At 56.5% G+C, this 10,852-nt stretch overlaps 2 protein-coding genes across 4 annotated transcripts; one reads left to right on the top strand and one right to left on the bottom strand.

Moving 5' to 3' along the window:
- Positions 1–2,501: 2,501 nt before the first annotated feature.
- GNG14 (G protein subunit gamma 14) lies at positions 2,502–2,781 on the top strand (the record flags this gene model as incomplete). Its single annotated transcript, XM_082454003.1, has 1 exon — positions 2,502–2,781. A coding segment is annotated over one exon (228 nt), but the record flags the coding sequence as incomplete, so codon positions are not given.
- A 627-nt stretch (positions 2,782–3,408) lies between these two features.
- FBXW9 (F-box and WD repeat domain containing 9) lies at positions 3,409–10,768 on the bottom strand. 3 transcript variants are annotated; one of them, XM_082457514.1, is made up of 10 exons: positions 8,468–10,768; positions 7,171–7,310; positions 6,964–7,092; positions 5,687–5,799; positions 5,510–5,601; positions 4,434–4,582; positions 4,231–4,344; positions 4,011–4,100; positions 3,858–3,923; positions 3,409–3,784 (listed from the first exon to the last, which is right to left on the bottom strand). In XM_082457514.1, the coding sequence occupies exons 1-10, from the start codon at positions 8,874–8,876 to the stop codon at positions 3,710–3,712; spliced, it is 1,377 nt and encodes a 458-aa protein (XP_082313640.1). In that variant the 5' UTR covers positions 8,877–10,768; the 3' UTR covers positions 3,409–3,709. The 3 variants fall into 3 exon arrangements, with proteins under 3 accessions (XP_082313640.1, XP_082313639.1, XP_082313641.1); XM_082457513.1 differs by having other exon boundaries at positions 3,409–3,923; XM_082457515.1 differs by lacking the exon at positions 4,231–4,344.
- Positions 10,769–10,852: the final 84 nt, after the last annotated feature.

The raw sequence follows: 10,852 nt of genomic DNA, 5'->3' as shown, positions 1-10,852 counted from the left end.
AAACGCTGTTACCGTGGTTTCCTCCTACGAGGAAAATCCGAGCTCTTCACCGTGGCCTGAGAAGGCACTGACTTGCCTGCCCTCGTGTCCCACCACTTGCCCTCACTCACTTTTCTCCAGCTACACTGACCTCCTGGCTATTCTAGAACCCACCAAGCTCTTTCCTGACCAAGGGGCGACACACCTGCTGCTCTGCCTGGAACACCCACTTCCCCAGCTCCTTCTCCTCTGGGCCTCAGTCCAAATGTCACCTCCTCCAAGAGGCCTGCCCTGACCACCTGCTCTCACCTTTACCTTGCTTTTGTTGTCTTTCACAGCACTTAATACATTTTGTTTGCTCTTGTTCATTGTTCCCTGACTAGAACAGCAGCTCCGTGAGGGCAGGATTTTGTCTGGTTTCACGCTGTTCCTTTTACTTTGCACAGTGTGGGGGCACATATTGGGACCTTGGCAAAAATGGACAAACAAACACACACAGTGAGGTCAGGGTGATCCATGAAGAATGAAGGGGGAAGGGGTTGAGAAGAAGTTAATTCAGAGAGGGCAGAAGGTGCCAGACCAGGCAGGGCCCTGTGTGCTATATAGTAAGGAGGGTGGGTTTTACTCTAAGAGGCTGGGAAACAATAGGAGAGTTTTTTAAACGGACTGAGGGGCTCTGATTTATTTTTCTCCAATTTTTTAAAATAAATTTTTTTTTTTTTTTTGGCTGCCTTGGGTCTTCGTTGCTGCACATGGGCTTTCTCTAGTTACGGCGAGCGGGGGCTACTCTTCGTTACAGTGTGTGGGCTTCTCACTGCGGTGGTTTTTCTTGTTGTGGAGCATGGGCTCTAGGCACGCGGTCTTCAGTAGCTGTGGCTCGCGGGCTCTAGAGCGCAGGCTCGGTAGTTGTGGCGCATGGGCTTAGTCGCTCCACAGCACATGGGATCTTCCTGGACCAGGGATCAAACCCGTGTCCCCTGCATTGGCAGGCGGGTTCTTAACCACTGCGCCACCAGGGAAGCCCTATTTTTCTCCAATTTTTAAAATTGTGGTAAAATACACATAAAATTCACCATTGTAACCATTTTTTAAGTGCACTGTTCAGAAGCATTAAGTACATTCACATTGTTGTTCAACCATCACCACCATTCATCTCCAGAACTTACCCATCAAACACTAACTCCCCATTCCCTCTCTCTCCTCAGCCCCCAGCAACCCCCATTCTGCTTTCTGTCGCTATGGATTTGACTACTCTAGGGACCTCACATAAGTGGAATCATACATTATCTGTCATTTTGTGACTGGCTTATTTCACTTAGCATAATGTCCTCAAGGTTCATCCGTGTTGTAGTGTGATTTATTGAACAGATCCCACTGGCTGACTTGAGGAGAACGGGGTCGGGGCTGTGCAGGGCAGGGGAGACCAGGCAACTGCACTGGTCCAGGCACACTGAGCTGGGGGCGCCAGGACCCGGATGCTACCAACAGGGTGGAGAGAAGTGACCAGTTTGACAACTTGGAAGTTGATCTGTGAATAGCACAGGGAACCCTATTCAGCACTCTGTAATGACCTATATGGGAATAGAATCTTAGAAAGAGTGGATATATGTGTATGTATAACTGACTCACTTTGCTGTACAGCAGAAACTAACACAACATTGTAAATCAACTATAGCCAATTAAAAAAAAATTAATTAAAACAAAAGAAAGTGGATCTGATGGCTCTTGAGGAAGGATCAAATGTGGGAATACTGGAAGAAAGGAACGAAGGAGTTAAAGATTTGAGCCAGAGAAGCTGGATGGATGGTGGTGAGTTTGGGGGCTGGAGGTTTCGGGGGAAGATGATTCAGAGTCCAGCTTTGGCCAAGTTAGGTGGGAGACCACCGAGAGATGGGTGTGATGGACCGAGGAGGGAGGAGGGTCCTCAGGTGGGTCTGAGGTCAGGGGAGGGGCTGCGATGAGGCAGGGGAAGCCATCGGCATGAGTGAGTGGATTGAGTCATCTGTGGATGAGAACCCTGGGCCATGAGTGTAGCTGGAGAGAGGAGAGACGGGGCTGCACCTGAAGCAGGTTACACTTTGCACCTCCGCCCATCGGAGTAGGGCCAGAGCCTGCCAAAGAAGGACCGTAGGGGCCAGTTAGCAGCAGGGGATCAAACAGGTCAGTGAGAGCCCAGCCCAGCCAGTGGGGCCCCTACACTCCCCCAGCCAAGGTGACACGGGACACCAGGGCAGCCACTGGGCCTCTTGGAGCAGGGACACCCCCCCCCTCAGCCTCAGCAGTTGCTGCTGCCGCTGGTGACATTTCGCTCCATGAGTGTCCTGGCTTCAAAGTCTCTGCAGGGGTTGGGGAGGGAGAGGAAGGGGTTGGAGAGGCCAGGGTGGTGGGGGCGGGAGCCAGAGCGGGGCTGCAGGAGGAGGACTGAGCAGCCAGGAGCCAGCCGGAGTCCTCAGCTGAGGTATGTGGTCCTGACGGGTCGGGGAGCAGCCACTCCCATCCCTCAGTCCCCAGGGGACACAGGTGGGCATCGACCGTGTGAAGGTGAGGCCAGGGCAAGGCGGGTGCATCTGAGCAAGGGGGCAGGTGGACAGCCCAGCCCAGGTCTGGCTAACCGGGCTGGCCTGCAGGTATCCAAGGCGGCCACTGACCTGCTGCAGTTCATGGAGCAGGCCAAGAGTGACCCCTTCCTTGTGGGCATCCCAGCTGCCACCAACCCCTTCAAGGAGAAGAAGCCCTGCACCATCCTATGACCCTGTAGCCCAGACCACCCAGGGGGCCTCAATAAACATGAAGTGAATGCTCCTCAGGGCATGGCTTGGCCAGGTTGCGATGGGGGGCAAAGGGGGACTTTGGGCTTGCAGGGACCAGTGTGGTGTACAACTGGCCCAGCCTCCCTCCCCGCCCACTCCAGGGTCACGGCCACAGGGGCCCACACACACCCTGGACCCTGGACAGAGGAGCACGCCCCTCCCTCACCCCTACCTGCTGCCCGCCCTCCAGCCTATGGGGTAGCATTAGCAGATCCCCTGTCCCACTGCACAAACACACCCGGGATTAGAGTCGCAATCTACATGCCAGCGTGTGCCACACGCATACACGCCCACATGGCGCACACACACACACACAGGTGCCATCATACAGGTGCCGCGTTCTCAAGTGTCTCCCTCTTCCACACAGACATACACAGACAGGAATACTATAACAACACACACAGCCAGACCGGCCTCCCCGGGGACACTCAGACGCACGTGATCCCTGAAATGCACTCGGGCGGGCACAGGTGCACCCCCCCCACACACACACAGCAGTGGCTGTCGCTGAGGCTTTCATACACCAACTCACAGACACACACACATCCCTGGCATCCCAGCCCCAGGCAGCCTCGGGCGGAGCCCTCAGGTGACACCAAGCTCACAGTCCAGGCCGGAGCACTGGTACATCAGGTTTATTTCTCCTTTGCTCTCCAGGGAGAGCAGGCATCCAAATCATAACACAAACAAGGGCCCGAGGGTGGGGAGCAGCCCCCTAGGTTGGCCGAAACATAAACCTCACCTCCCCTGGCATGGGGCCCAGCCCAGGGACCTCCCCCCCCAGACCGTGGCCAGGACCCCTTGTGCCCTAGGCCTGTGGGGCAGGGCAAAGGCAGCACCAGCGTGGGGGAAGGTCCCCCCGAGAACGGAGGCTCCAGCCCAGCCTGCCAGCCAGCAGATCCACGTCCACATCTGCCTGCTCAGGCCTGCAGCCTCCAGACCTCCAGCGACAGGCCCCCAGAGGCGGCCACCACCAGGTTGCCCTCAGCGCAGATCTGCAAGGGTGGGGACATGAGGAGTCAGGGGTCCTCTGAGCAGCCAGGCAGGTTGCATGGGACAGGGTCTTACCCCATTCAGCACGTTGTGGTGGCTTCGAGTGCAGATGGTCCTTGGTGGGTCTGTGGGCACGTGCACCTGGTGAGGGGCAATAGGCAAAGGTCACGAGGTGTGCTCCTGGCAAGTGAGGGCGGGTAGAGAGGGGGGACTGTCGCAGGGCCTCACCCGGATGGTCTTGTCGGTGGACGTGGTGTACAAGGCCCCCAGGGAGTGCTTGATCCCTGTGATCTGAGACCTGTGGCCCACATCAAAGGACTGTGGAAGGGAGGGACAGGTGACACTCAGGCGTGGCTCTCCCAAGGCCAGTCCCCCACTGCCACCCAGGGGTTAAGAGGTAGGGAGGCAGCCCAGGGCGGGTCGGGCGGGGGCAAGGGCCTTGGCAGACCCGGACGAGCTGGAAGCAGCCATCCCGGTTGGCGAAGACATGCAGCAGGCCCTGGTTATCGCCGGCCCAGAGCTGAGGCTCCTGGTAGGACATGCAGAGCAGGTAGGAGTCCAGCTGTGGGAGGGACATGGGACGGAGCAGCTCAGGCCAGTCTGGGCACTGCCGCAGCCCTGGTCCCTCCAGCCCCCCTGGGGAGCGCCCACCTGCAGCCGCTGCAGGACGCTGTTGGCTCTGCGGTCAAACACCACCAGCGTGTGGTCCTCGCTGCCTGAGATGATGTGCCGGTCGTCCGCCAGCAGCGCCAGCACCGCGCTTGAGTGCAGCCGCCGGCTCTTCAGCAGGGCCGGGCCAACTTCATGGGCGATGGGCCAGGGAGGAGGGGGGACATCAGAGCCCCTTGGAGGCCCCCTGGCCCACCCCAGGACCCTGGGTCTCCATCCTTCCTGGCAAAATACTACTCTGTCTGCTCCCCCAACCCCCATCCCACAGGTGACCCTGTTGTTCCTCTGCCACCCCAGCTGGATCCGGGCCTCACAGGACCACCAGACCCCCCCAACCCATCTCCATCCCCTCTCCTTCCTCCAGTCCCATCTGCTCTCAGTACAGAATGGACCTCAGCAAGTCCCAGCATAAAATGCTTCCCTCCTCCTGCAGGTCGGCCTGAGACTTGCCCCCACCCCATCCCGGCTCTGGCTCTGCCTGGAAAAGTTACACTGGGCCCTTCAATTAAAATAAGAATGAATAAAAAAATAAATAAATAAGAATGAATAAATAAATAAACAATGGAAAAGGCTTATGTGCCGGGCCGAGTTCATTCTAGGCATTTTAATGTAAACATTTAATCTACCGAAGTTCTTATTGTCATCTCCTCCCATTAGCCCTACGCGGCTGGAGTTATTATTATCTGGATTTGACAAATGGGGAAACCGAGGTTCAAACCTGACTGGGGTCACACAGCTAGGAGGTGGGGGAGCCAGAATTCTCAAGGACTGTCCTGCCTCCTATGGGACTCAGGCTCAGAGGCCCCTCCTCTGGGAGCCCTCCAGTACTTGACCCCACCCCATGTGGAGGCGGGGCTTCCCCTGCCCCCAATACCCACCCCCACCTGTCACCTTTGTGGCCCCCAGCACAACACAGGCCACTCTGAGTGGTCAGCCTCTTGTTACGTGACTGTCACCCCAGTTAGACTGTGAGGCCCAAGTGTCTCCTTCCCCAGGATGACCCTGGAGACACCAGGCAGCCCTGCTCTCCCACCTAGGCTTCAGGGTCCCCAGCCCACCTCTGGGGTCGTAGACGGTCACCTTCTTGTCATAGGTGCCAGTCACCAGGATATCAGGCCGGTAGGACAGGCACAGCACAGCTGCCTTGGCCCTGGGGACACACAGACCACAGGGCTGGGGCTGTGGCCAGACAGACCCCTGCCCACCCAGGCCCCCCTGCCCAGAACCCCTCACACTTTATCTCGCCAAACTGCTGCCCATCAGCCGCCATGTCCCAGAGCTTCACCGTGCTGTCCCAGGAACCAGAGCACACTCGGTGGTCCAGCGCCGCCAGTGACCACACCCAGCCCTGTGGGACCAGACCCGTGTGATCTTCCCCATTTCACAGAACCCAGAGCGAGTCAGCACTGAGTAGAGATTAGAGCCTAGGTCTGTGGGTCTGCCCTCAGAGCCCAGGACATGCGCACCCCAACCTAATAATATTCCTAAATCGAGTTCTGCAGAGCCTCAGCAGCAGCGGTGGTTTGAGGCCACATGACAGTGTGATTAAGAATGGGGCCTCCGTGGGAATTTCCTGGCAGTCCAGTGGTTAGGACTCCGAGCTCTCACTGCCAAAGGCCCAGGTTCGATCCCTGGTCAGGGAACTAAGATCCCGCAAGCTGCGCGGCACACACAAAAATGGGACCTCCAGGGAGTTCCCTGGTGGCCTAGTGTTTAGGATTCCGGGTTTTCGCTGTTGTGGCCCGGGTTCAATCCCTGGTCGGGGAACTAAGATCCCGCAAGCTGCTTGGTATGGGGAAAAAGAAAAAAGAATGGGGCCTCCACTCCATGACCTGGGTGAATGAAGTACCGTCCCTCAGTTTCTTCATTGGGAAAATGGGCATAAAAAAAAGTCCCTGTGTCAGGAGCTAAAATTCACAGAACGCAGCTCCCCACTGACTCATTCCTCACCAAACCCTCTGAGGAGAGTACTATGATGTGTCCCGTTCTACAGATAATGAAACTGGTGCACAGAGAGGTTGAGTCCCTCACCCAAGGTCACACAGCCAGGAAATAGCAGAGTGGGGATTTGAACCCAGCAGCCTGGCTCCGAGACCAAGCTCTTGGCCACCAGCCTAGACCACCTCAATGGCTGGTGGAGGTGCCCCTCCATGACCACCTCTCATGAGATGACAGTCATGCTCAGAGCTGTCTGATCCCCAAGGGTGGCCTCATAACTGCCCTACCTGGGGCCACTCAAGGTATACCTGACATCTCCTAAGCACCTACTGTATATGAGCCTGAGCAACGCTCTTAATGCATATTCATTTCATTCGTCCTCATCCTAATTGACCTCTGGACAGAAGCAGAAACTAAGGCCCAGAGAAGTCATACATCTCACTCAAAGTCACACTAACAATAGCAGAGCAAGATTTAAATCTGTGAGGTCTGGTGCCAAAACCCGTGCCCTTAGCCACGGTACCCTACCCAGGCCGCACGCCTCCTACCTCTGCCTGGCCTCCTACTCCCTCACCTTGTGAGTGCTGTTCTTCTGGGTGCCCAGGGCCTTGACCAGAACCCGGCTGGGCTCCACCCCCAGCTGTTGCAGGTCCCACAGGTTGACATTGCGATCTCGGGAGCCTGACAGGCAGAGTGTTCCACCCTGGGAGAGGAGTGAGGTGATGTTGTTGGGGTCACCCTGGCCCACCACTGCCTGGCCCTCCACCGACCCCCGTCTCACCTGGAGCAGCAGCACTGAGTCAATGGAAGCAAAGTGCCCATCGGCCAGGCAGAAGTACTCAGCCCTGCGCCCATCCTCTGCCCAGCGCGACAGGTGCTGCTCCAGCTCAATGCAGGCTGTTGGCCAGTCAAAGTCCTCCTCTGTGGGGCGCAAGAGCAGGGTCCCCAGTGGGCAGGAACCCTGCCACCACCCACACCAGCCATCCAAGCTCACCGCGCTGGCTTCCGGGGAGCACAACATGAACCAGACTTGGAGAGAACCCACCTGGATCCCTTACCCCACCCAAGGAGGCCGAGGCTCTAGCTTTGGGACCACCAGCCCACGCACCTGCCAAGCAGGTCTAGGATTGCTCCTTACCCAGTTTCCAGAAATTGGGTAACTGGAGCCTCAGGATCACCTTCCCGGGCCTCATCCCCCAACCCAAGTCTGGGGGATAGCAGCCTCAGGACGTTAAGGCCCTGCCTCACCCCTGGCTAAGGTCCAGCCTCAGCCCTCCCAACCCTCAGGCTGGGCACAAGAGCTAGGACTTCATAACTAACACTTCCTGCCTCGGCCATCTGAAACAGACCCATGGAAGTGTTTCCCAAACCAGCATCCCAAACCTGGGAGCTTTGTCAAGATGCAGAACCCAAGCCCTTGACCCAACCAAACATCTATGTTTTATCAAGCTGTTCAGTAAAGTCCCATCAATTCAAGATCACCAAGCTGCCTTATCCTCTAGGGACCAAAGACCTTGGGGGCAGGAGAAATTACCACCAGCCCCTGCCTAAGATCCCAGGTTAGAACCTGGACTCGAGGGTCTGTGATTGCTAATATCAGGGATCCCAACCTCTAAACCCTAGCTTAAGTTCAAGGGTTGCAGGCTCTGGACCTGAGTCCTGCCTCACCCTCACCTAGGCGAAGACTCTAGAGGTAAGGGGATTTGGCATCACTAGTTACTGCCTTAGCACCTAGACCCAGAACCTGGGGATTCTTGGGCTTCCTCTGAGCCCCAAGGAGATTCTGACAGCCTAAGACTTCAAGTCCCTGTGTCAACTCCAAGCCTGAGGATCGTTGGATTCCGAGTTCAGGGACCCCAGCTACCCAAGTAGATTTCCACAGCCTCAGGACCCCAAGTATCTGCCTCATAGTCCACCCAGAGGTCAGGGGCTTTGGTACCACCAGTAAGTACCTCAGCCACCGCTGAGCCAGGACAGACAGGTAGTCTGCTCCAGTGGCTGTACTTACAGCACCCTGGACCCTCCCCCCGCCCCAAGCTTGACCTGGGCGGGCCACCCTGGCCCCCCGGCGCGCGCACCTTCCACCACTGGGTAGGGCGCGCGTACGCGGCGCTGCGCGCGTAGCCTCCAGGTGACATGGTCACGCACGAGGTCGCGCAGCGCGTGGCACACGCGCGGCAGGACGTGGAGCACGAGGCGCGCGTCCAGGTAGGCGCATATCTCGAGCAGCAGCTCCGGAGGAAGGCTCAGCAGGCCCGGAACCGCCACCGCCGGGCCCTTGGACGCGGCCCGCGGTTCCAGAGCGCCAAGGGACACAGCGGGCGCGGGCAGCGGAGGGGCGCGCGAGGGCGCCAGCCCGAGTTTCGGAGGACTGAGCACGCGGGCCACGTAAGCCTCAGCCTGTGCGTCGGGGTCAGGCTCCGGCTCCGGCTCCGAGTCATCGTCCCAGGCGCAGGGATCATCGCGCGGCCCTGGAGGCAGCTCCATGGCGACCGGGTGGGCGCGGCCGGCCCGGCCCTGTCAGCAGCCGGGCCCGCGTCCTGTCTCCTAGGCAGCGCGAGGGTACTTCCGGCGCTGCCTGATGACGTCAGGGCGCCAACCGGAAGCGACCGGCTCGTGTGGAAACTGGCCGCAGGCTGAAAGCCAGCTCACTGGAAGGGTCTCGTTCTTCAGCCGCGTCGGCCCCGAGCTGGAAAATGCAGATTCCTGGTTCCTGCGTTTTTTAAACTAGCATCTCTGATGGTGCTGATGCAGAGGGCCGGCGGACTCTGGTTTGAAAAACACTGGGCTTCCCTGGTGGCGCAGTGGTTGAGAATCTGCCTGCCAATGCAGGGGACACGGGTTCGAGCCCTGGTCTGGGAAGATCCCACATGCCGCGGAGCGACTAGGCCCTTGAGCCGCAATTACTGAGCCTGCGCGTCTGGAGCCTGTGCTCCGCAACAAGAGAGGCCGCGATAGTGAGAGGCCCGCGCACCGCGATGAAGAGTGGCCCCCACTTGCCGCAACTAGAGAAAGCCCTCGCACAGAAACGAAGACCCAACACAGCCATAAATAAAATAAATAAATAAATTAAATAAAAATAAATAAATAAACAGGAGCTGTTGTTTAAAAAAGAAAAAAATACGGCCCTGTCGAAGGCACTTCTCACAGGTGACACTGACCTTACAAATAGAAGACCCCTTTTTCCTGGTTCGCAGTCTGGGCATGCTAGTGACTCGAACTCCTGTTCTTTTTTTCCAGAGCCAGAAACAAGCAGTTACACCGCAGAGACCTCGGTGAAAGTTAACTCTGAGTTACACAAAATCCTACTGATAAAAACAGCATCTCATTTACCGACAGCCTCTTTTGAGCCAGGCAGTGTTAACGCACAAATTCTAAGCAGCACTAGCTATTCCCTCCCCCTGACTTTTTTTCCTTTTTTTTTTTTTTTTTTGATTTAATTTTATTCATTTTTGGCTGTGTTGGGTTTTCATTGCTGCGCACAGGCTTTCTCTAGTTGCGGCCAATGGGGGCTACTCTTCGTTGCAGTGCGCGGGCTTCTCCTCGCAGTGGTTTCTCTTGTTGCAGAGCACAGGCTCTAGGCGCGCGGGTTTTAGTAGTTGTGGCTCACAGGCTCTAGAGCCCAGGCTCAGTAGTTGTGGCACACGGGCTTAGTTGCTTCGCGGCACGTGGGATCTTCCCGGACCAGGGCTCGAATCCGTGTCCCCTGCATTGGCAGGCAGATTCTTAACCACTGCGCCACCAGGGAAGTCCCCGCCTGACTCTTCTGATAACCACGTGGCTCTTTGCTCAAATCACCTTCCCAGAGTACCCTACTGTTAAGACTGTGACCATTTTCCATAACGTTCTTTCTCCTCTCCCCGCTGTATTTTTCTCTATGGGACATATCGCTGTTTCACTGATTAGCTTTCCTCTCACTAAAATGCACACACTTGTTAAACGAAAGTTGGTTGTGTGTCAGCATTTTAAAAAATTTTCCCAGGTTGATGCAGGTGATCCTTGGGCTGTACTGAGGTTGCAACAAGATTTTATCCTGAGGCCTGTGCGTCCCCAGATGACAGTTTCTCATTTGCCTTTAACTGTTGCACATATTTACCTATGTCCCATAGGCTTGGCGCTGAGCTGAGCATTCTACAAAAATGTCTAACCTGCCCAGCAATCCAGAGTTGTGAAGTCAAAGATGATAAGAATGCTGCAAGGTCTTGCTCCTTGCCACTCAGTTTAGTCTTTAGTAGATGGGGATCTTGAATCTGGGCTGTAACACTAATGGGTCCCCTTTAGTGAGCTCAGGCTCTAGTGAGCTGTAATTATGTCCCAGAGACTGCATTGCACGTGTTATGTTACCACATTTAATCTTTAACCTTACTTACTTCCCCACTCCCACAATTATTTCCTGACCTGATTCCTGTGCATCCCTATTTCTAAAACTTCCCAGGCCCCCCTCCACGTCTCTTCTCTACTGC

Source organism: Balaenoptera physalus, assembly GCF_965194825.1.
Source record: "Balaenoptera physalus genome assembly, chromosome: 3".
Taxonomy (NCBI): Eukaryota; Metazoa; Chordata; class Mammalia; order Artiodactyla; family Balaenopteridae; genus Balaenoptera; species Balaenoptera physalus.
Note: the sequence above shows the minus strand (reverse complement) of the source record. Positions and strands in the feature narration are given on the sequence as shown.

Coding starts and splice junctions, on each gene's coding strand:
- FBXW9 (XM_082457513.1), bottom strand. CDS start 8,876: ATGGAGCTGCCTCCAGGGCCGCGCGATGATCCCTGCGCCTGGGACGAT. Junction 7,311..8,467: donor GCCCTACCCAGTGGTGGAAG/GTGCGCGCGCCG, acceptor TGCGCCCCACAG/AGGAGGACTTTGACTGGCCA. Junction 4,583..5,509: donor GACCGTCTACGACCCCAGAG/GTGGGCTGGGGA, acceptor TCGCCCATGAAG/TTGGCCCGGCCCTGCTGAAG.